Here is a 23,382-nt window from a genome sequence, read left to right as displayed (position 1 = left end):
TGATTGATATAATTATGTGCAAAGGCACAACAAGTAACTGAATATCAATTCCAAACTGTGATACCTAAACACGTCTGACGCAATTCATAAAATTTGGTATTTTACATGCCTCACAATCTACTAATATCGGTGAGTAAATCGTGACAGAACGTTTAAAAATATTTGTTTTCAAGGATAATTCATTCCGCGTACAATGTTGTATACAATTAATTAAGAAACCTTGGGTTACGATCACAAGACAAAGTGCAGTGGGAAAAACCAGCTGCATAAGAATCGATATTCTGCAGCCGCCAGTAAAATAACGTAGAGACAAGGTTGTCGCAAATTTTGGCAGAGAGGCCTTGCCTGTCTAAAAATATTTTTTGTCAAAAACAGATGAACTGGTCTGCGGCTGACGAATCACTGCTGTTATATAAAACTGTGTAAAAACAGAATAAACTTATTAGCTACAGAGTGGGAAAATTTAGATAAGTAGAAAAAAAAAATTGAATACTACAATATCGCTTACGATGTGATAGTAAAAAACGCCGGAAAATTTTTTATCAAGTAATAATTAAGATACCGCTCTGATCGCGGCATGATTTAAGTCCATGAAAAACCAAACATCTCCAAGCAACTATATGTGTACGATGCACTGTAACGAATGATTACGCAACAAGCCTGCGGTGCGCTGATGACGAATTAAAAAATGATAATTTAAATGATTTCGTACGATAAATCTGTGGAAATTAAATTTGCAGTAAATTACAAACTTTATACGTGACGTGAGTGATGCGATAATTGAGCTTGAGATTACATACAACCGGTTATAAGCACCGTACTTAAGGCTATAGATTATCTCGAACGTTCTGCGCTTTAATTTACAATTTGCACAGGAATAAGGGTAAAAGTGACGAAGTTTAGCTGTGGAGAATGAGAGCTGCGAAAGCTTTGATATTACAGATACAAAAGACGAGTGAATAAAAAGTCCCGTAGAAACGGGGTGATACAAGTTCATAAATTTGAATAATTACGAACTGATTGACTCCAGGCTGGCTGGAAAGGCAGACCCAATCGAATGTACGATGGTCTTCCGATCTTAGGAAGACAAATAGGTACTCTGAAGAATTTTTTCTCGTGGTATCAAACGGGCCGACGTCGTTTCTTCATAGCCAATTACTCGCCAGACTGATTCGTTGGGCACACATTACAACATAGGTACACACATATTATATGTAAGATTCGGAAAAGGATGATGATGATGATGATGATGATGATGATGATATGGTGATCGAGATTTATTAGTGACAACCTTCTCCCTACTGACCTTAAGGAAGCATGCCCACCCAATATTTCATTAATACCTTGTATCGTGGCGAAGGGAGGGTGTGGTGGCAGTGGTTGCGACACTCTTGCCGGCGTCGCGGTCTCCGTTGCGGGCGTCGGGACGCTGCCGTGTTTCGAGTTGGATGCTGGCCGCGGAGTTATGGGTGCAGGGTAAACGGGGCGACGACCTCGCAGCCATCATCTCGGCGCTCCGATCTCTGCACGCCGACACCTGGTCCACACCACACACCCTCAGCCACATTTCCCTTTTGTTCATGGTGTACGTTATACGGACATAAACAGGCTGAGTAATTTTCCGAGCAAGATCGACAAGCGCGTTTCCATGCTCACAAAGTGAGGTCGCGCTATATGGGACGGAAGGATTTGAATAAAAAAAAATTTCACCCACTCTCGGAAGAAATTAAACTGTATATCTAAGTAAATACGGCTGTTCAAGGTATGTATAATATACATTGTCAATTGACCCAAGGACTACGAAATTATAGGCAATTTCCGTTTCATAGTGACATTGCTTTGGGAAAATAACGCAATAGCATATTTCCGACATTATTTCTTTTTCTACTCGCTAACGAATGCCCATTCACTAAAGCACCGAAACACGGGTCGCTTTGTTTTGGCACAAGAGTTCGTCAAAAAATTTCTAGGTAAATTGGTTTGTCTTATTGCGGGACCTCTCCTTGTCAATGTCGCGATTACGTATAACCATGGTATAAGCAAGAAGGCAGGACAGTAAATCACTAGGCAGAAATATGTCTACGTACATCCAGGCAAAATTTCAATCTATAACACATCGTGGTCTAAACCGGTTCGCTTGATCAAATTGAAAGAAAGGAAATCCGGAATTTTCAAGCCTTAGAACCACGATAAAATTCGCACAGTTGTTCCGGACAGCTGGTCTTGGTCCAGGTATAAAATGATTGCATGAAAGACCTCACGAGTCTTTTCAATGGGACGATATTGATCGTTTACTTTTTTATAGACCGTATTATATACGACTACCGAAAGAGAAAACGGTATCCTCAGTGAGCAGAATAAATATCAAACTCGTAACTGTAATACTGAAACTTTTATTTCAGACGTTGTTTCTTATTTGATAAATTATTTTCAAAGTTTGCGCCCTCTGGCACGTTTCTGTGGTATCCGATAAGCCTGATATTTTCTTGTAAAAACCTTACCTGAAAATCAATCATTTTGTTGCTAAACTATAACCTGGGCAATATTATCGATCAATTTATTTCCCAGATGTGTACACAGATCAAGCGTGTGAGGTCATGTAGAGTCTAGACAACACTGTGCCAGCGCTTATTGTTATATATAGCTACAAAGCGCGTCTTCTCTTATAGTCATGCTGAAAATTGATCGAGAACATTTTGTATTACAGTTAAACAAAAAAAATTATAAAGTCATTTTCTACAATACCAGCGCTATGGACAAACGTTTGATTAAATTAAGCAACTCAGAACAAAACGACCAAATTTTACTAATCATATTTGTTGACCTTATTTGCACAAATTTTGAAGGAAAATGTTCCCTACCGAGACGATAAAATATGTGATGAACAAACAGTCAATGGATTAGGAGAAACAAAATATAAAAAAAAAACCTGGCAAAAGTAGCATATATATATTAGGAGCACATAGTACAGTTGACCAAATAAAAAGTGGTATTATAACTTTTTTCTTAAATCGATAAGTTAAATAAAAACAACGTGTACAGTAACATAAATTATAATTATACATTGTAATTAAATACGAAATTTGTTTTTTTCTTGCTTCAAGTATTAACTTAATAAATATCACGGTTATGTATAAATTCAAATGCATGTGACATGTTATATATCAGTCTGTGATCTGTATATCATATATATGTTGAGAAAAAATGCAATTAACTGGATACTGTGACTTTTGAAACTCATAAGAACTCATAGTTTTCTCCAATAATGAGTACATTGCGTGATAAATAAAATTTTGAGCCTATAATCCAATCTTAAAGCATAGTATACAGTATTACAGTATATTAAAATCTACTCGTCATGCAGTGTTTTACTTTCAGCTGATGTCATGCATATTACTATAGATATATGGCAACCGGTACTATCTGAATTTAGTACGTTATATAACATTGTATTCGAACCAGAAGTAAAATAATAATAATCATAATAGTATAAATATTCAAATAATAATGACAATAACAATAGTACTGAAAAATAATGTTAAGAGTAAAATAAGCTCAACCGACTATCGTAAGAGTGGTCAAAAATTTGTCTAATTATTAATATCTATTGTACATCAATACCGGCTAAGCAATAGTAGTATATTTTAGCAATAATTAAAGGCAATAAAGATAAGACGATCAGAGTTTAAGAAAGACACAATTACAGTAATAATTATAATAGAACAATCACAGTAGGAGTCAGAGTCCAAATTGAAAATAAAATTCACCTAACAAATCCTTGGATCATATTGCGTAATTCTACTGTGCACAGTATAGGTAATTATGTGGCAAGTATACCTAAAGCGCTCACGTGTAATTCGAATACTTATGCGATGGATCGTCTTTAATTCGAGCTCGTGTCAGTGTAACATATGTAACGCATTTCCTTTGTACGTGTAATCTCCCCCCCCCCCCCCCCCCAAAATTAACTAACTATAATGATAAAAAAAATGTTGTTTATAAATAAAAATGAACGGTTCGAATTGCAAGTGAGAAAAAAAAAATATACCAAAGACGAGGGAACCTCGAATTTGTCAGAGACTATGCATAATCAAACTATCTCGACGTCGGCAATGATCGCTATGCGATTGGAACGCGGATCGTCTTCGGAAACGTTAATGAGATCCACGGAAGTCCGGGGATATTCCGGTTCGCCGAATGTCGGGCTATCCCCTGAGATACTGGAGGGAATCGGGTCCGCGTCTTTGTGAATAACTTTCCCGGCGATATCCGGAGCGTCAATGCTATCCTCGAGGGGCTCGTATAACCCTGGCTTCACCGATGAACTCCTACTGACCGACCTTCTTCTCGGCTGACCGGTAACAACGAGGGAAGAACCGTTGCTCTCTAGGCTTACCTTGTTCAAGGCGTTCAACATCGTGTCCGGCATGTGGTCCTGGATCATAACCGGACTGATCAAAACCTCGTCAAAGTCGCAGGGCCCAGCCCAGAGGGCCTGATAGACGGGCTCACGCTTCCTCAGGACTTGCCTGTAATTTTAAAACGCAGAGCATGTTCCTCGGTGTGAAAAAATTATTGTTGGTGTATTGGACAGCACTGTGTTGGGATAGATAGAAGGAGGCGTCATAATCGGACGACAGTATTAGAAGAGACAGACTTCCACGATATCCACTGTGTAGAAGCTATGCAAGGGTGGTGTAGGTAAGATTGAAAGTCGTAAAATTAAAACGGACACACGATACATTGTCAATTATAGCAACCTATACGGACTCATTACTCCATCATGCAGTGTTGGGAATAATAACTAAATCGCTATTTACGGGGGACCAGGAATCCTTGGAGATATTTAATATACGCTGCATTTCAGTAATGTTAATACTCCGACCGCGAATAAATGTGCATTAGCATGTATGAAAAATTAATAACTCCGCTGAATTTCTAACATGCTTCATATACATTTAAATATCAGATTCATTCACCTTCTTAAAAAAAGTTCTACGGCTATTCTGTATGCAAATTGTTAGGTTTTTTTTTATGGTTACCGCAGTTGTGATGTATAACCGTTTATGGAAATCGGTAAGGAAATTCAGACCAGAGAAAAAGAATTTTGCTTCAAATGCATTATTCTAATAATAGTAGTAAGAAATGAAAAAAACAAACAAAATCATCTGAGACTATGCTGACGATATTTCCATACACGAATCTAGTTATTGGACTCATGTCAGATTCCATATGCTTCTCGAATCAATGATGCGAGAAAATATTTGACGAAAATGTGCGTATATTACTAGCAGGTGCCAGTTCAAAAGACATTTGGATCATCTCAAAGTTTAGCGTACGGATCATGTGAGCAAAAGTCCAATGACGCGATATGAAGGCAGCATAAGTTAGCGGTTGTTCAACCGTTGAAATTCTTCACTTTGATACCGACCCCAAACGATATTAACAATAAGGTATTTGAACAACGAAAGAGATTGAAATCGAAAACTTGAAAGTTTCAAGGGTTCCTAGTCTTCCACGTAACTCATCCTATAAAGGCCTTTCATGACTAATACAATACTTCGTATGGATGGGGTTGAAGACAAACACGGCGGCAGGAGGGGTGGGTGGAGGAGGGGGGCGTGGATTGTAAAGAGGAAAATATTGCAGTACATTGGTACAACACGCGTGAATAGATATAACTAATATTAATAAGGCCCATGGTTGCATGCTGCGAGCGTCCCCAAGATGCATAATCCCTAGAATATGATAATTTCTGGAACAGTAGTTGTACTATATTTAATCGTGATAAACATACCTCCAACGGGACTCATACTTTTGCCTATAAATAGAAATGTGTCAGGTTAATTGGCGTTAGTATCAACATGCTGGCGTGTCTTTCTTTCTTATTTATTATTTGTATATGCACTTTTATCCAGACATGAGAAGAGGAAGTTTGCACCGAAAGCGTGAATTCAGTATTCGAAAAAGATTTGTAGAATTCCAGCGGAAGTCAATTCCACTGAAAGTCTAAAGTTTGTCAAGCAATCAACTTTTCCCCGCAAACAAGGGAAACATACTTTCAATCCAAAACTTTTGCAGGGTAATTGAGCAAACAACAAGCCGCCTCCAACACACGCCTTGGGGTAGCAAAATTTTCCTGACAAGTATAAATTTTTTTTTCTCATGTAAATGTACAATACAATTCGCCGCGCGGAGTAGAAATTGCAGACTCACTCGTTCTTGTTAGTATGATGTCGCACCACGTGAATTATCCTTCCTGGAGGATACAGCGGTCTGTGAAGCGTCAGCGCGATCCTCGAGTCACTCGGAACTACCGTTTGAGATCTTGCTTGATCCTTGTCCCTCTGGTACTCACTGATGCAGCCACCAGCCTCCAGGTTCGCCGCTGAAGTCGGCGTCGAACCGCATCCGCAGCACATCACCGAGCATGCGATCGTTTTCCACTGAAAGAGGAACAACCCAAGTCAGGGTGAATGATCCTGCGCTACAAAGTCGAAAAGTTGGGAAGACACGAGATTCTCTCTCCCGTCTACCGTAAAGGTAGAAAATTTTGGCAAAGACAAAGGGTCGGAGGGCTGGTTAATTGCGGGTCTCTACCTTCGGGTCAACGCTCCTTTTGATGGCGTTAATGAGGTCCGCACGAAGGCTTTCCATTTGTCTGAGTCCTATTCTCGGAACGACGTCCTTACCGACAACGACGGATGTGATAAATTCTTGGGTATACTGCTGGGCAGGCATGCTCAGGAGGCCGCCGGGCGGAGCGAAGGAGAAACATAACAGATCCTGATATTCCTGCCTCAATAAAATTGCGAGAATCGCTGCGGTGCCAGCACCCAACGAATGGCCGACTAATGTCAACCCGAACTGATGCGTTCCTCTTGCGGGATCCTGCGGGAGTGAGAAAATTGTTAAATTTATCACCTGGAAGACGCTGAGAAATTTCATCAGTCTTTTTACGTCGCGATAATTAAAGCTTGCTGATTCCACCAGCTCTGCAGACGTTGCTTCTAATGTGCCTCCACTTTACACCCTGTGTGTGTATGTTGGATAAGAAGAAGAAGAATAATTTACGGAATGAAGATCATGTGATATAAAGTAAGGTTGTTAAACGGTTTATGAAAACAACTGACTTTGGCCAATGCTCTAGCGATGATCCCTTCCTCCCGCAGCTTCTTTCGAATATACTCGGCCGCTTGGACCATCCCTTTGTGTCCCAACCAGTCTTCCTTGGGTGGTGATAACGGAAGTACCTCCGCCTCGGCGTTCAAGTCGGTTAACACGTCCTTCATGCTGAGAGTACCACGAATACTAACCACCACCTAGGCATGAATCAGCCATTGTCAAAAGGAGTTTTTCTAGGTAATACGAACGGTGTCTATTCCAGTGGTGAAATGATCCTAAAGCGGAACACGTTTCGCGTTCCGGTGTCTTCGTACCTTTTTCCTCGTGTAATCCAAAGCAACGAAGAACGGCGTTTCTCCAACGTCGACGTGGTAAGTCGCGTAGATGACTTCCACCTCGCCAACTTCCACCATCCGTCTAAGTGCCGCGTAATTACACTGGCAGCAATTGTCGTCGACGACTGTCGCCTCGTCATCGTTTCCTCTGCACGGGAAACAGCCGCACCTCAATCTGGGAAATGAGAATAACCACACTCACGAGGCTTTCTTTTTGTAATCCTCAAGTTCCGCCTCAGGGTTGAACACCTTGCAGACATGAGACCAGCGCGCAGAATGCTTTAGGTATAAAATTTCTTTCTCTCTCTCTCTCTGTACTTTGGATTCAATTTTAACAAATAATCGTGTATTTCGTAAGAATTTGTCTAAAAAAATTTGAGAATTCTTTCTTTTTCAAAAATACTTTAAATTGATGAGTTTTTTTTCTACAATTGTTGTCGAGTCTTGAAACATCTTTGAACAAATTTCACGATCGAGTTGTCACGATAATTTTAACAATCGACAAAAAGTCAAACGACAGCAAAGTCGCAATTCTTCATGTTCCATTCTAGTTTAATTTTAATGCGATAAAAATTACGCTTCGCCTTACCTGGTGCAGAGTTGACACAAACCAGTGGAATGAGTTATGAGGAACATTGGCCAGCCGTAGGCCGCAAGAGCGAAGTGCATGTAATGAATGGCGGCCTGAAAATGGTCAAGATCACCGTCTTCGGTCAAGGATAAGAATTTGGTCCTCGGGGTGACTGGGACTCCGGAAAGAAATTCGTAAGTGTCGTTTTTCCTCTGCTTGACAATCAGCTCCCTCTCGATCTTCTGAAACTTTCTCAGCAGTACTAATCCAGCGACGACATCCGACGGCACAACGTCCAGGTCCCTGAAGAAATCACTCAACAGCCGGGCGATATCCGCGAATGAGTTCTGCGTACAAAAAAGATACAATCCTGGAGGCATGACGTTTGATAGGCCCCAAAGCGAACGTCCAAGTGCGTTCCGAATACATTCCAAAAACACGCTAAGCCCGACCCACAACTCACCCTGTTCCTGTCCGAGTTCCCCATGCAGCAGAACAGCAGCCTGCATCTATTGTCCCAACTATCCTGATAAGCACGTATCACTTTTCTGCACGTAACGAAAGAAAAAAGAAAAATGGAAAAAGAGAACGTGAAATTAATTAAATTAAGGCACATTTAATCAAGACAGATTTAAAAAGCTGCACAGTCATGTGGATCGGTGGACCCGAATATGCCGTATAGCCACGTTATTACCGTTGTCTCCAATTCCTGTTTCTACTTCCGCTGCGCTTGTAGTGTAGCCTGCCGCCACCCCGCGTTTCCGCTTCCCTCATACTCCGCTGATATTTCTTCATTTTGACCCAGGATCGACCAGCCGCGTCAAACGTGCACCAAACCGTGACCAGCACAGAGGCCAACACGCACCAGTTCGAAATCACGAGTCCTGGTTGCAGGCATTCATAATTCAGTTAGCAGTTGATTTCAATTGAGAGTAGTCGTTAGCCGCGGAAAAGGTTTTGCAATAATTGATCCGATGTTGAAATAAGCCGTTGAAAATTTACCGTGTTTTTTTTTTTTTTTTTTTGATTGTTTCTATCTTTTTTTTCTCTTTAACAAAATTTTGGGGGCCAGCAGCGTTTCAATTATATTAACTCACCCAAAATAAAACCCTTCGCCTGGTCAATCGGGCAGGTACTGTAGTGTTTAACGAGCCACGCAATACCAGCGCAGAGCCATCCCATCTCGACGATCATCACCACTGTAAATTATATAACATATAATTTGCATAAGTATACGTATATGTATAAGAAGAAGCTGACCGATGCCAGAAACTATATATATATATATATACAAATTACACTTTATGAACTATCTGGTTGAATTTAATCGACACAATCGTCGAAGCCGTATAAACGAACGGAAGCCTCGCACCGGAGGCAATTCATAAACGATACCTAACGGCGAGCTACCCTTTCCATAACATTGTAATCCCGAAAGGCTTCCGGTGTACAGGATGGCATTGTTCCTGTGCCGAAAACCTTTGATTCTGTATTTACCATGATCTGCAGAGTGTATATGAGAAGGCGAGTGAACGTTCGATGTCAGTTATAAAACAATAGACCTCGCCCAGATTTAATCGCAATGGTATAACATATATACCTATCTAGGGGCAGATTATCTTTCGCCGTTCCATTGTTTCAGTCATATAACTCTTCCAAGGGTCTAGGAACCTTTTAATCAAGAAGGAACGAGCTGGCCGCGTTTCGAGCGCTCCGTTTTTGCGGCGAAAGCAAAGGGCTAACCGTCGGTGGAAGAATGGATAGCAAAAAAGTCTGGTGCAACTTCAGGCTGTTGGAGGGTTCTAGGCGTCGGATCTCCAGACTTTTGCAAGGGGGGCAAACCGCCAGAGAATGGATGGAGTTAAGAATGGTGAGAGCAATCAGAAACACGTGATCGGAAAGATAACAGAGCGATTCTAGGATCACGTGAATTAGCACTGCAAAGCTTTGGCAATGGGAAAATGGCGAATGCAAAAAAAGTCGGACCTATAAAAGAGAGCCGTTGATGAGGAGGGCTAATACCCCCGTGTGTGTGAGGAACTGCAGACTCTGGCCAAAACCCGACTCGATAAATCGATTTCGACGCCTTTCCGACCGTACAGATCCGTCACGGTTCACTGCAAACCCCGTGACAATCCCTCTCTCTTTCTCCCTCTCCCCATTCTCTTTCTCTCTCTGTCTCTCGAACCCCGGGGGCAAATTTCAAAGCTTCCATAGTATTTTGAACGACCTTGCGACTAGTGAGCGAGTTTCCAGACTCACCGACCTTTCGTCCATGAATCAGTCGAACCCGAAGTTTCATCCGTAAAACATTTATAATAGTATTACGTTATTGGCAATGAGAGAGCGACATAGTGCATCATAACCAACGATGCGGCAATTTTCCACAATTGCATCAGACATTTACTGCGCTCGACGTACCGAATATTAGCCCACAAACGGACTCGAATAACGCTGTGAAAAATAAGAAGAAAAAAATTCATGCCAAATCGAGATAAAGTACCCAATACCAGTATACGAGTGCCAGGGAAATATCGACGATGAACGAATGAAAGATGGAGGAACATCTCATGGAGACGCGAAAAGCAAACACTAGAAAATTCAAGAGTACACGTTGTTCCACAACATATTTACCGCTCTGGGGCAGACGTTATTGCTGTTGCTGTTCTTTGCCATTCCTAGACATGATATATCCCATTCTCTCAGTTTTTCCCTTGATGCGATTCACGCTTCGATTCTTTGCTGGGAACTTACATTGCCCTGATTTGAATTGCCACTCTGCACGTTGTCATTCAGACAACTGCGTTTACACATTCGATTTGGAAAAATATTGCAATGATCGAAGTGATGGTGGATTTATGGATCATGGAGCTTTAACCTCCTGACCGGAAAGGCCATAACGACCGAGTAACGTATCAGGGCTGAAAGTTTAAGCAAGGTGGTAAACTTTATTACTGCACTTTCAGCGTTAACCAAATGACAACAATGTGGTTTTCGAATTCACGTTACGAGTATCCCCGTCACGCATATTCCTTCCCTAAATCGTTTCACGGAAAATTGTGGGAAGCAAAACAGTGTTTTTCTGCACGTTATTCATATTATTCAATCAGAGTTTCAATCTACATCATGCAGAGAGCGAGCTTACTTCGGTCTCCAGAATATATTATCTTGGTTTGATTTCAAGCATCGGGGTGAAGTAGCGACCGAAAATTGGGTGAAATGAGAATATGAAGTGAAATACATGAGAATTTCGGTGAAAAAATGAAAAGGAAAACTGCGATAAAAATCAAAAATATGTGGATAACATCACAATAACGTCTTTGCAGAGCGAGAATCGAGTCAACATTAAAGTAAAACTAATAAAAACTTGCTGATAACATCTTTTCAGCCTGGTATGGTGCTCGATCCGTACTTTTTTTGTAGTGAAATAATACCTATCATTTTTTACACCCCATCCTGAAACGTGCCGTAAAAAAACCTTCTTCCGATCAAGTGAGTAACTAAGGGGATGAATGTTTGCGAGAGAATTTATAGGCCTGACACAGTAAAGCTTTTCTTATAAAAATATCGATTCTACGTTTAACATGCAGCCTCGACACACACAATCCCCTTTACAAAAATGATGTTACGCGATTTATACAAACCCTACGTATAATAAAAAGCGTAATATTTCATTAGGAAAATTAGCCTGCTCTAAAATTAGCCCCCAAACTCTTAATTTCTTCACATCGCTGCCAACAGCGTACGATGTCTTTCGCGAAAAACGGGGATGTGCGTTGAACCGAAACGTGCCGAGAAGGAGCGATGATTTCGGGTGCTCGGTACCCAGTGACGAGCCTCTTTTGGACAGGGTTGGTTAGGGAGCCAAGGATTTGCAAGGACTCGGTCGGGCTGCCAAGGAGCGGTAAAGGCTGACAAGGGTCGGAGGGCGAAGGGGTCGGGACCTCCGAAGAAGTCAGTGCGGACAGACTCTCTTATTAATATTCGTCCCTCGCTTCCGGAAAATCGGGAAAACTGTCGGGGGAAGTGGACGGACTTAACCTTAAGCTCTTCGTTAACTTTTCGGGGGGTGTAAGACAAACGAAATCCCAAGGATCACTGGTGTAAGACGGCAACCGGATTGCAATTTTGAAACTCTTTTCATTTCGTTATAATCACCCTCGTGTACGTGATTCACAATGAGTCTGAAGATCAACTGTAGCATGGCGATACAGCTGGTGTAGCTTTATATTGTATTATATTATACGTATATACCTAGTTATGATTGAAGCGTTCGCGCCGTTCCAAGTTTCTGTGCTTTCGAAATTCAGAATCGATCAATTCTCCAAGTTATATTATAGATACACCCCAGGTGTATTGCAAGATTGAATCTACCTATCACGACGGTTTTTTGCTGGCTCTTGGCCAAGAGCAAATCCGATAGTCTGAAATGAACAAACGAAGCGAATATTTAGAAGCACTATACGCTGATCGATTCGAACAGCCCAGACAACGGGAAATCAAATTAAACGGTTATTTGTCTTGTCGTGTTTCATCTTGTTCCGCAATCGTGAAAAGAGAAAACCTCAAAGACTAACTCGTTATATCCAGTAACTTTGAGCTGCCGTTACTTTGATCTGTAAAGCTGATCTTTCATCGGCCACCGTTTTTTTGAGACACTCGAAATGAAAACGGCAATGGTTCGGTGAAAATGGAACGATAGTATAGTACGATTAAGGGCGGATTACTCGCTTCAGCTCCGACACATGAGGAACCGATCGATCGGCCAAATGTCAGATAATGTCACTTTGTCATTTAGGGTTTAATGGATAATCCGATTTGCGGGGGAGGCGCAGGTGGGCATAATAACTGCGTTACCGAAGGTTCATGGAGCGATTGTACGCAACAAAGGGCACGGATTCACGGAGGACGAGAAACGGATGAAAAGCTTCTCGAAGGCATTCCTTTCACCAACATTCTACGTCCCCCCTCTGCGCTCCCCGCGTATTCCTACATGACAAACCACGAAGAGCGTGACTTACACAGGCGAAAGTAGAGGTAGTACTGCATCGGGGCCCTCGGGGCGGTGTCCAGGATGCTCCCTCTCATCGCGAGGACGGAGATTGACAGCTCCACGACGATCGAGATGACGAGGATCACCACATATCCGAGGACGTATTCCCACAGGAGCCGTACGCAGCTCACGTTGCGGTCCCATTCCAGGACCCCCAAGAGGACGCTCAGCACGATGACCCTGCAGGAAGGCGAAAGGGGATAAGAGTTGCTCTTGCTTTTTTTACACCGACGAGGTTCAAGTGTCTAGAAATAGAAGACAGTTTATTTGCTCAAAAAAATTTGCGATTCGTTTGTTTTTTATTTCAGGAAAAGAAAAAGAAAGATGGGAAAAATAATCCGATTTCACCGGTGTTTCTGTATGAAGAAAGAATAATGCTACGTCAAATTCAGTCAAGTTAATGAAAATTCTTGTTGAGTGACAGCCGGTGAGTTCTAGAGGGTTATCAAGTTCCGGACACTCGTTAATACGCCTGCATGCAGAGTGTAGACCACTAATTATACCGCAGAGCATGTACAATCCGACCACAATAGGTGTTCACTAGTGCTTGCAAGTTCGATGCCAACGTTTCCATGGTCGTCGTGACATGTGTCGTCACACGTCTACATGTATGCACACCTTCCAGGATGTCGTGGTATAGATTGAAATTGTGTGAGTAACTCTGATACTCGAATAGAAACGCGCAGCTTCCACACCCCTTGGAATGCGGAATTTCTTTCTCAAGGGGGAAAAACGTCTGCAGAATTTAGTATCGTATCAGAAGTATGATGAAATTGCAGAAACCACTTTGGTCGAATAGAATAAAAGGTTTATTCGGATGATTATCAAATGAAGCTCGCGGTGAAATTGGTTTCTTACAGCCACATTTTTTTTAACCTGCATTTGGCGGTGAATTGGATCAATCCGAGAAAAAATATGTTGACAAAAAATTAATAAAACTGTACGGTATACATATACCACAAAGGTTGTTTAACTCGATTGTCTGCGGAAGATAAACTTTTTTTCGAACAATCAAGTGCGACCTGCCCATCTTCAAAAACAATTAATTCGCGTGGGCGGAGTTGCACAACATCTTTGTTTACGGGGAAATAAATAAGCAAGATTTGTGGTGATCAGAAGTAGAACACATTATTCTATACAAAACTCTATAAATAAAATGTCGATTGGTTGGGTATTTAGTTCCGCAAGTAAAAAATTTCTAGGCGGGAATCAGCCCCCCTTTTTTATTTGAAATATACGTTTTACCGCAGTGGGAATTACTGAGCTTTTCCTTCGTTGTTATGTATCGAGGCACGCTGGCGGAATCAATCTAGTCGACAAGCTTCCGACACACAAGGTCTAGAAGTCTACGGTTTATCGAATATCCAGTAGAGCATGTTCTACAAATTTTGTGGCGAGTTCTGCTCGATCGTGCGTGAGACCTCCGACAGCGACATTTACGAGATTCCTGTTATGAGGTCAACCGCGGAGCAGCACTGAATTCGCTTCAAGCAAATATTCTTCTGATAATTTGTACAAGTATATACATGTTCCTTGTTGGGCGTGTACAAGGTTTCAATCGGCATCCAACCAAGGTGAATTTGAAACTATCCAAACCCCATTCTTCGTTTCGTAATTGATTTCATCCAGCTGCAAATTTATGTCCTGCAGACCTCGGTACTTGGTTAGAGGGATCTGTGTTTCCAAAGAATCATACGATTGGTGTGCCACAATATCGAGAGGGGCATTTTTACATTTTTTACAGCGTGAGCTGACCCAGTTTGAACAATTGAAGATGTTCACATGCAATGCAAGTCCTCTAATAACGCGTTTGAGTGAGTGTGATTAAATAGAAGTCCGTAATGTAAGGTTTGATACTAGAAATTGTTGTAAGAGGGTTTTGAAACATTAAAGCGGAATAGGGTGGGAGAAACTTTGAATAATCGGTATGTTTAGATTTCATTGAAAGTTAAATTTACACAAATATTATGCAACTACACATTCGCAGCGAGAAAACAAAAAATTGACGGTCCGGTTATCGAAAAGTCCCCTCTTTGGAAACTGTGAAAGGACTTTATTTTCATCTAATCAACAGTTTCAACTGTTTAACAATGACAAATACGTATCACAAGTAGGTAAATAAATCAATTCTGCTGAGAGCTAAAATACCTTACATACAAGTGGTCGCAAATTGCCTTCACGAACTTTCGTTCCCCCGCAGTACACAGACGAGCTCTTTACTTCAAGAGCTACATATTTAGTTCCCGCCCATTTTCCCAGCAAGCTCTTAAATTTTTGTTGAACCATTCTTAGCTAGCCAAGGATTCACTTGAACCTTAAGGGCTGGAGATAATGGAGCAGTTTATTTTTGGAATCCCGCTTTCTCTCTTCGTTTTTAGGGTTCCGTAGCTCAAAAAGAAAAAACGGAACCCTTATAGGATGACTTTGTTGTCCGTTTATCTGCCTGTGTATCTGTCAAGACCCTTTTTCTCAAAAACGGGTAGAGATATCAAATTGAAATTAACATTAAATACTAAAGTCTACGGTCCCTTGAAGACGTAAAAAATTCAAGCTTTTAAGCCAACGCGATTAAAAGAAACGGCTATTTATACCAGATATTTTGATACTCGCAAACTCACTCATCGAAACCTATAGGGTACTTCCGGTTGACCTAAAATCAAGAATTTTCAAGAGAAGCAAGGTCTCGTATAGCACAAGTAAAGAAAAACGTCGGAAAATAGTTAATTTGTAGTTATATCACGTATGAAAAAAATCATTAAATTTGTACGGAACCCTCAAGGTGCGAGTCCCACTCGCACTTGTCCGGTTTTTTCTCTCCCTTTTACGGAATTAAATTTCAATTCAAGCGACTCTGGTTGTCGGTAGCAAATTTTTCCCAGCTGACGCGTTTGCCTGATTCACCACTCCCCGCTAAATTATATACCTACGTTGACAACGGATCGTTGAATGCCGTGCTCGCGCCGCTATGTCACAGCTTGTCAAATTACCACTCAAACACATTGCGCATTGTGACAAATCGGGGACGCGCTCAGGACCCTCGCAACATTTCACCGTTTGCGGAGAGAACGCTGCGCGATGCTCGGTTCTACGACCGGGATGTGTACATAACTATAACATTCAATATATACATGTATACCTGTAATATTATACCTATATTATAGCGTTTCCTGCAAACCGAGGGGAAATGGAACGCAGAAACGTTCCACGCCATATAATTTCGCACCGCATTGACCTGGTTGACAAAACTACCATCTTGTCACGTATTCGCGGTGTATCGAAGGACGTGTCTCTGGCAGAAGTGCGGTTTTATATGGGGCAGAATTCGCCCCCGTCCCCGTTTCATCCCCGCAACTCCATTGTCCGTTCGTCATCGTCGTTTTGACCCCGGAATATAAAGGTGACTGTAACGCGGCCACGAACAAAGTTTCGATCGTTTGAAAACTCTCGTTTGATAAATTGGGCTAAACGAACCGTAAAGGTGAGCGAAATTATTGCGGAAAATACCTCGCGACTCCCAAGTTCCAAATCGTTAAAATCAATTTGCTCAAGCCTGTCCCTCTTCTGGAAGAACCGCACTGATCCCGGTACTCACTCGGAATTCTATCCCTTGGGGAAGACTATTACCCATGTACTATCCGAAATGGCGGTGCGGTAGACCAAAAGTAAATTTATGAGCCGGGAGCCTCGGCCTTGGATGATGCTTTGGTGATAAATCCCTGTAAGTTCTGAAGAACACTTCTGCTCAATTCTACTTTATACCGTAATATACCTACATTCAAATCGCTCGTAAAGGACGACGAAACACATTCAGATTTCGCAAAGTTTGCAAGCATCACCAAAATGCACGTTTCGTTGCCTGCACTCGGCTAAAGTTTGTCTGATCAGCATGAAAGAAACTTTTTATACGATGTAGTATACATTGCAATTCATCGTAATTTCACCATTCCTTACGTGCAGAATACGACTTCGTTTCAACAACCTAGATCTGCAATTATTCTGCTTATAAGTTTGTTTGAAATTCATACCTGCAAGGGCACGTTTTCCATTCGTCCTGGAATTTGGATATTCGAAAAATTCTCTCTCGTTGCAAATTGGAATAGGATAAAGGAACGTGGATAAAAATCAAACACGAAATTTCTGACCCTTGTCACAATGTTCGACACATGATATCCCGTAAATAATTCCACAATAGTGAAATCTATCGAATTGAAAGTGTAAATTTATACGTGTTTCTATTCTCAAATGTGTATAATTTTTGTCTCAAAAATTTATTACCACAAGATAACTTATCGACGCGAGTGGCTCCGCATATTTATTTCGCTGTATCTGCAGTACGGTGTGAAACAAATCGACACTATATATACGGTGTACTTGACGGATCGTAAGTGTATGTTGAACTTCGCAGTATCTGCGTTACAGCAAAGTGCTTGGGATAAACCGGAGTGTTCGATGAAGAAAAAATAAGGAAAGAAAAATAGAAAAGCCAAGAGAAGAGAGCTCTGTTTCTCGTTGTGCCAAGACTTGCAGAGTTAAACTTATCAACCGTCATTGACGTCCATAAAAAGGTCTCAAAACCGATTACAGGATTACTTTAAACAAGAAGATGTAAGTGGATTAAGAACAGTAGAAAAAGGAAACAAAAATTGTCGTACGTAAGAAGCAGGGGGAATATACTTGTATAACTTGGTAAAAGTTTAAATCTCAAGAGTTGCGAAAAGCCTGACCAAAGCTTGTTAATGGAAAGCAAAGGCGACAGCTCTAGCTATACACGTACACACTTGTACAAGTCAGACTTTACACGAGGCACATGAATTGATCGCTGTAGATTTCTGCTGTTTAAAATAATTGTAAGTATATTTGCATAAATGCAGTTGTACCTATAAAAGTGCCATTAAAATCACGCGGAAGCTTCATGCTAAGTGCTATTTGATGCAATCACAGTGTTTCATACTAAATTGTTTTCTTATTGTGCTAATTGCTTCATTCCGCAAGTATCTACCATTTAAGAGAAATAGGTACACGTTTGATAATATCATATAGTGACAATTACTGTTTAAGATAAAACAAACTGAAATTGGACAGCTTTTTTTTCAGTACGTTGTGTACAATTTCTGCAATTTGACAATAACCGTACCATTGCACCACCGATATACGCGTAACAGGGTGTTTTCGAACACATCAAATACCCTGTATTATCGAAATAATCAAGCACGTGTGATATTATTGATGATTTTAACAAAATTGTTGTGCATTATGGAATAATTATATCAGTACCGAAAATCTTGTGGTTTTTCGGCAAAATCGTGAATCCAAAAATAATTAAAGCAGACTTCATGGTTGAAGGCAACAAATGTATATACGACTATATCTCTCAGCGTAATCGCACAAGTATTTGCTATATACGCTACCACGCCGGTCATATTTCAGCAACTGAAACCGTAAGCTTTCGGACGAAGAGAAAAGAAAAAGAGGTCTGTAATGACCGAGTATATATTACTTCGCGAGCTGTTGTTGCATTGTTTCCTTTTTTCGTTTATCTCTTTTTGCGCCATGTTAGTGAGTAACTTGGATTTTATGTTCTTCACCGTATACTATGTATCGCCTAAGCTAAATGGCCCTGTTACTCACTGTTGGGTGTAATCGAATGAATAAATAAACACCTAAACGAATGAATATAATGTATTAAATTCAATAATACACTGCAATTATTTCCTCCAATCATACAATCATGAAGAAATGATTGCTGCGACAGGTGCTTCGTGAAGCGTGCAGTAAAGTAAGGTACAATAACAAGCCCGAGGATAGATAGTGCAACGCAGGTGGGTCCACAGGTGTTCGAGGAAAGTCGGAAGCATGCAGTTCACGCGGTGTCACGGATGTTGGCCCGAAACCAGGTGGAGATTGCGTGCGAGGGGTAGCGTGGAGCGGAGTGGAGTGGAGTGCACTGCGGGGTTGAAGGAATAGGAAGCGGGGAAAGCGGGGAAAGCGGGGATAACGGGGAAAACGGGGAAAACGGGGAGCCGACGAGTCGTCGAGAGAGACGGGAACCCGAAGGGATGCGATGCGAAGGTTGGGGTTGCGTAGCGGCTATCGATTTGCCTTACACCGGGGTAACGGCGGCGGTATAGTCACGGTGCGACAACCCACCCAGGCGTCGCGACGCCCGACGCCTGACGTCCTTCCATGCGGCCTGCTCGACTGTGCCTACTCTCGCCTCCTTTTCCTCCTTTTCCTCCTTTTCCTCCTTTCCCGACTATACGCGTGACTGTAGCGACCCCTGCGCGGAAAACACACCGCAAGCCCATGACGAAGGAGCGAGTATTCAGCATAAGGGAAACCGCTTCGTTGAATATGTTTGTCGATGAGTCGATTGAGTTGAGTCTGATTATGAGAAGGAGTGCAGGTAAGCGGAGAAATTTGAAAGTAAAATTAAAATCAAGGTCGGTCAGTGATGATCGTCTTCGCGTTGACGTGATATAGGAAATATCGATACTCTGCGGTGCTTGTGCAGATACTTGCCAAGAATCTACTGTATCAAGAAAACTTTCTCAGAAATCTCTCTCTAATATGAGAGAGAGAAAGAGAGAGTAAGCAGTGGGGGAAATATAATTATGAGAACTTTTGGACGTTGGAAGAGGTCGACCCGGAGGACGAAGACGGAGAAGCCATCTTACGCAACTGGGTTGAAAATCAGAAGTCATGGAATGAGAGAGAGTTTCCGTGAAGAAGTTACAAGGGATAAAGAAGTAGATGATTAAGTTGTTGATTTTTTTGGGGTGGAATCAGGTCACCCGAAAAAATCGTGTCTCGTTTCGAGTACAAGCAATGAGTGGATTACACCTAGAGCTTCGTGTGAAGTATCGGAAGAAAAAGAGAAAAAGAGATTAATTGATTGATTGATTGATGAAAGATTTTTATTGCCTATGGAACGTCTCTTGATCAAGCTCATTACAGTCGCAAAATCCTGCGCAACGGCCGAATTTTTGAACACTACTCCGAACGTGTCCACCATAGGAGGACATAAGTCAACAAATAAATCTTTCTCTCTCGTTCCCTCTCTCTCTCTCTCCCCACGGAAGCTAATTATCATGGGCTGGTACCTCCATAATCCTCATCGACTAATACACGGTACTGCTAATAAATCGTTAGGATCTCCGAATCGAACTATTTTTATGATTAAAATCAAGAATATATAAAATAAAATCTCACAGTTTATTACACAAAAAAGATAAATCATATTTGTAAATCGTATAGATGTATAAATGAAACGAGAATAAATCTCTTATGCAAAAACGAGTGAAAAGTGAGAGTGAAAGATAAATGAATTCCCACAGCGATTTCGTATCGAAACGAGAATGAAAACCGTCGACGTGCAAGTGACAAATGGCATTGAACAAAGAATTAGAAAGGCAGAGAAGCGCGAGGACAGGGAAGTATTAAATCTCGTAACCTCTGACATTTGTGAAGGTTTAAGGTCTAGGCTTCCTTATCTCTCAGGCGCTCTCTGCGAGATGCCGAAACTGGACGAAGATGGAAAGGGCGGGAACGCCTTGCGTATATGCGTTTGGGAAGAACGGCGAGTTATAAATTTTCGCCGAATGGTTGAAATATACAATCTAAATATATATATATCTTCGTGAAAGAGGAAGGATTGTAGCCACACTTTCGCAAGATTACGACAACGATTTTATGCGCAAGTGACGCCGTCACGGAGCACAATTTCCGCAAACTGTGCGTTCCGGAAAATAATATAAATCCTAGCGGAACGTTAATCGAAGTCCTCCCTCGAAGTTGCGTGCAGGATAACAGAACCCGATTTCATCATCGCAGAGATTTGTCCTCCGCGTCCCGAAATCTCTGGGTCGAGTAAATGACTTCACTCTATCCTCGGCCTGAGAATAATACGGGGTTCAGATAGAGAAAAGATGAGGGGCAGGAAGGCTGGCGAAGGGTTGGAGCATATCCATTTCTGGTTATTGGCTATCGGCTACTTTCACACCGAGTATCGTAAAGCCCGGTAAATACACGGTGCGGACTTGGGGTGCCGACTGAGGGAGCTGAAAGATTGCTCAAATCCCTGTGAGGAATTTATGGAGGCTAAGATCTGATTTTACGATATTAGCCCACACACCTTAAATACCTAGAAAGCTCCTCATAATCTTCGAATCCACTCGGATATGAATCGATTTTGAAGGGAGGACGAACGGCATGTAATACCTAATTCCATTCGCGTTCTTGCTTTCCCAGAATGCGCTCATCGTCACCCCTAAACTTAACTAGTCCAAGACGTTTCAGCTGAATACCTTCGCGATTAATCAGCTGCAGATTTTTGTCGAAGTTCAAATGAGGCTTTTGAAAATCTCACGCCAGCAAAGTGCAAAGGGTTCATGCTGCACACAGCGATATGATTATATATATTCCCAAGGTTTGTACAGTAACGTCGATTAGCGATTTAATCGACTTAATTTACTGCGAAAGCAGCTACTCATAAGCACGAATACGAAAGAGTCTAAATCTCATTTTCCTGTGGATAAAAGATCAGATTTTGAGACGTAACCTTAAACGTTCCGAGTTACGAGTATAAGGCAGGTATACGTGGTTATCACTTAATAGGCAATCCACGAAATGGCGAACATAAAAGAGTTGAGCGGGTGCAATCAAATAGGACATCTTTCTAGGACAATCGTGTGGTTTTGAAGATCGAGCGGTGGTGATTCCCTCTGGCCTCTGGCGAAGAAGGAAAATAAATATATTATGTATGTAATAAGTCAACGATATAACGTGCAGGTCTGTATAACCGCTTATAATCTACGAAATTGTTCCTCCGGCGTGACCTGAGAGAAGTTAAGAGAACTTAAGTGAGTAGCAAGATCCCTGAACGATAATCAAGTTTTAGTTTTATTTGTTACAACGCTGGCTGGCGGGAATTACAAGCATTCGTCTTCCGTCCATACCTACCCTATCCACTTCTCGAGCGAACCTTTCCCTGGCGAGAACCCTAATGAAAAAATACACCCGTATGGGGAAGATGAAAGTCCCAAGGGTCACAATCGGAAGGTCGGCGGCGGGTCTGGGTTCGAAAGAGACGAATTTCGGAGATGAAGTTGCACGGAATATTGAAATTTCAAGAACGACGAGGATACGTTTTTCCGTGTAAGTAATTCCCTGCATTCTCAATACTCTTTTGCCGTCTTCCTTCTCTCCGTCTCTTTTTTCTTTTCTCAAGTAAACCCTCCCCTCTCAAGGGAGAGCCTTTTCATTGAAAATTCACTTCACAATATATGCGAAAAATATATTACAAGGAGAAAATTTAATCTCGTTCCCAGAGTCTGAACCTTTAAAGACTTCCGAATGGCACGACAGTTGCACATATCGTTCGTAGGTCGTAAGATGGTACAAATTTTCATTCGGTTTTAAGGAAATGTTCAAGATGAAATTTTACTTTTCATTTTTAAGATTTATTCGAACACGAGTTCAGATGATTCCGGGCTATCGTTGCCATATTTTAATCAAGCTACAGTGCATGCCCATTGAAAATGACAAGAAAAAGAGCAGCCCTTGAACCCCGATTGCCTCGTATCGACAGGGTAACAAATGGCTCGGATAACGGACCCTTTCTTCTACACCGGTATCAGCCGCACACCCGGTGTGTCTGCATTCCTGTATATCAACGTCAAGCCTGGTCCCTCGTGACCAGTACAATCATGTAAACGGGGGAATTTCGAAAGAGGCATGGAGCCGTGTAATCTGTATCCAATGACGAGAGGTAGCGCGTATTTATGAGCCGATGAGCGCGTGCTCAGAATAGACTAAATCATAGGTACAAACGTATATTTTTCTTTCTTTGAGGAGCGATCAAGCTTCGTCAATGACTTCAAACGACTGACGTAAGTGACCAAGTTATAGTTTCGAATGGGACGACGACATCGCTCCGAAATGATATCAATTCTCAAGCGAATATTCCGCAAAGGTCTAACGAAGGAACTACGTAGGCTGCTTTTGAATTGACTATCAGCTTGAATTTCGTTGGCTTATTCCAAGCAGCCCTAGAAATGTGCTGCAGTAGTTCCGACGTTGTGTACGTGGTTATTTTCCCCCCGTAAGGGGCGTAATTTAATTAAACATTCCGTATATACTAGATCTACAACCTCTGATTACGATCGGCTGGATCTCGACCTGCGATCGCTCGTCATTCATGTACCTATTCAAAATTTAAAACAGCGCCTCCTCGCTAATCGATGGGTCTACAGAATTTAAAATCAATTCGCCAACTCCGCAATTTTTCCAATATTCTACAC

At 41.6% G+C, this 23,382-nt stretch overlaps 1 protein-coding gene across 11 annotated transcripts in view; it reads right to left on the bottom strand.

Moving 5' to 3' along the window:
• Nucleotides 1-23,382, bottom strand: part of LOC124408801 (diacylglycerol lipase-alpha) — a 41,213-nt gene that overhangs the window by 3,782 nt on the left and 14,049 nt on the right. For 3 of the 11 annotated variants that reach the window (XM_046885996.1, XM_046886004.1, XM_046885997.1), the window contains exons 2-12: nucleotides 13,053-13,264; nucleotides 9,129-9,230; nucleotides 8,726-8,915; nucleotides 8,495-8,579; nucleotides 8,050-8,378; nucleotides 7,440-7,635; nucleotides 7,134-7,322; nucleotides 6,601-6,891; nucleotides 6,217-6,446; nucleotides 5,798-5,821; nucleotides 4,397-4,529 (exon numbers count right to left, since the gene is read on the bottom strand). In XM_046885996.1, coding sequence (XP_046741952.1) covers nucleotides 4,397-4,529; nucleotides 5,798-5,821; nucleotides 6,217-6,446; nucleotides 6,601-6,891; nucleotides 7,134-7,322; nucleotides 7,440-7,635; nucleotides 8,050-8,378; nucleotides 8,495-8,579; nucleotides 8,726-8,915; nucleotides 9,129-9,230; nucleotides 13,053-13,264 — 1,981 coding nt within the window. Of the gene's footprint in view, nucleotides 1-1,013; nucleotides 1,168-1,343; nucleotides 1,572-4,396; nucleotides 4,530-5,797; nucleotides 5,822-6,216; nucleotides 6,447-6,600; nucleotides 6,892-7,133; nucleotides 7,323-7,439; nucleotides 7,636-8,049; nucleotides 8,379-8,494; nucleotides 8,580-8,725; nucleotides 8,916-9,128; nucleotides 9,231-13,052; nucleotides 13,265-23,382 lie in introns of all 11 variants that reach the window. The other 8 variants (XM_046886001.1, XM_046886003.1, XR_006929470.1 and 5 more) reach the window with 7 other exon arrangements.

This window comes from Diprion similis, chromosome 8 (genome assembly GCF_021155765.1).
Source record: "Diprion similis isolate iyDipSimi1 chromosome 8, iyDipSimi1.1, whole genome shotgun sequence".
Taxonomy (NCBI): Eukaryota; Metazoa; Arthropoda; class Insecta; order Hymenoptera; family Diprionidae; genus Diprion; species Diprion similis.
This window is presented reverse-complemented; position numbering and strand designations above follow the sequence as displayed.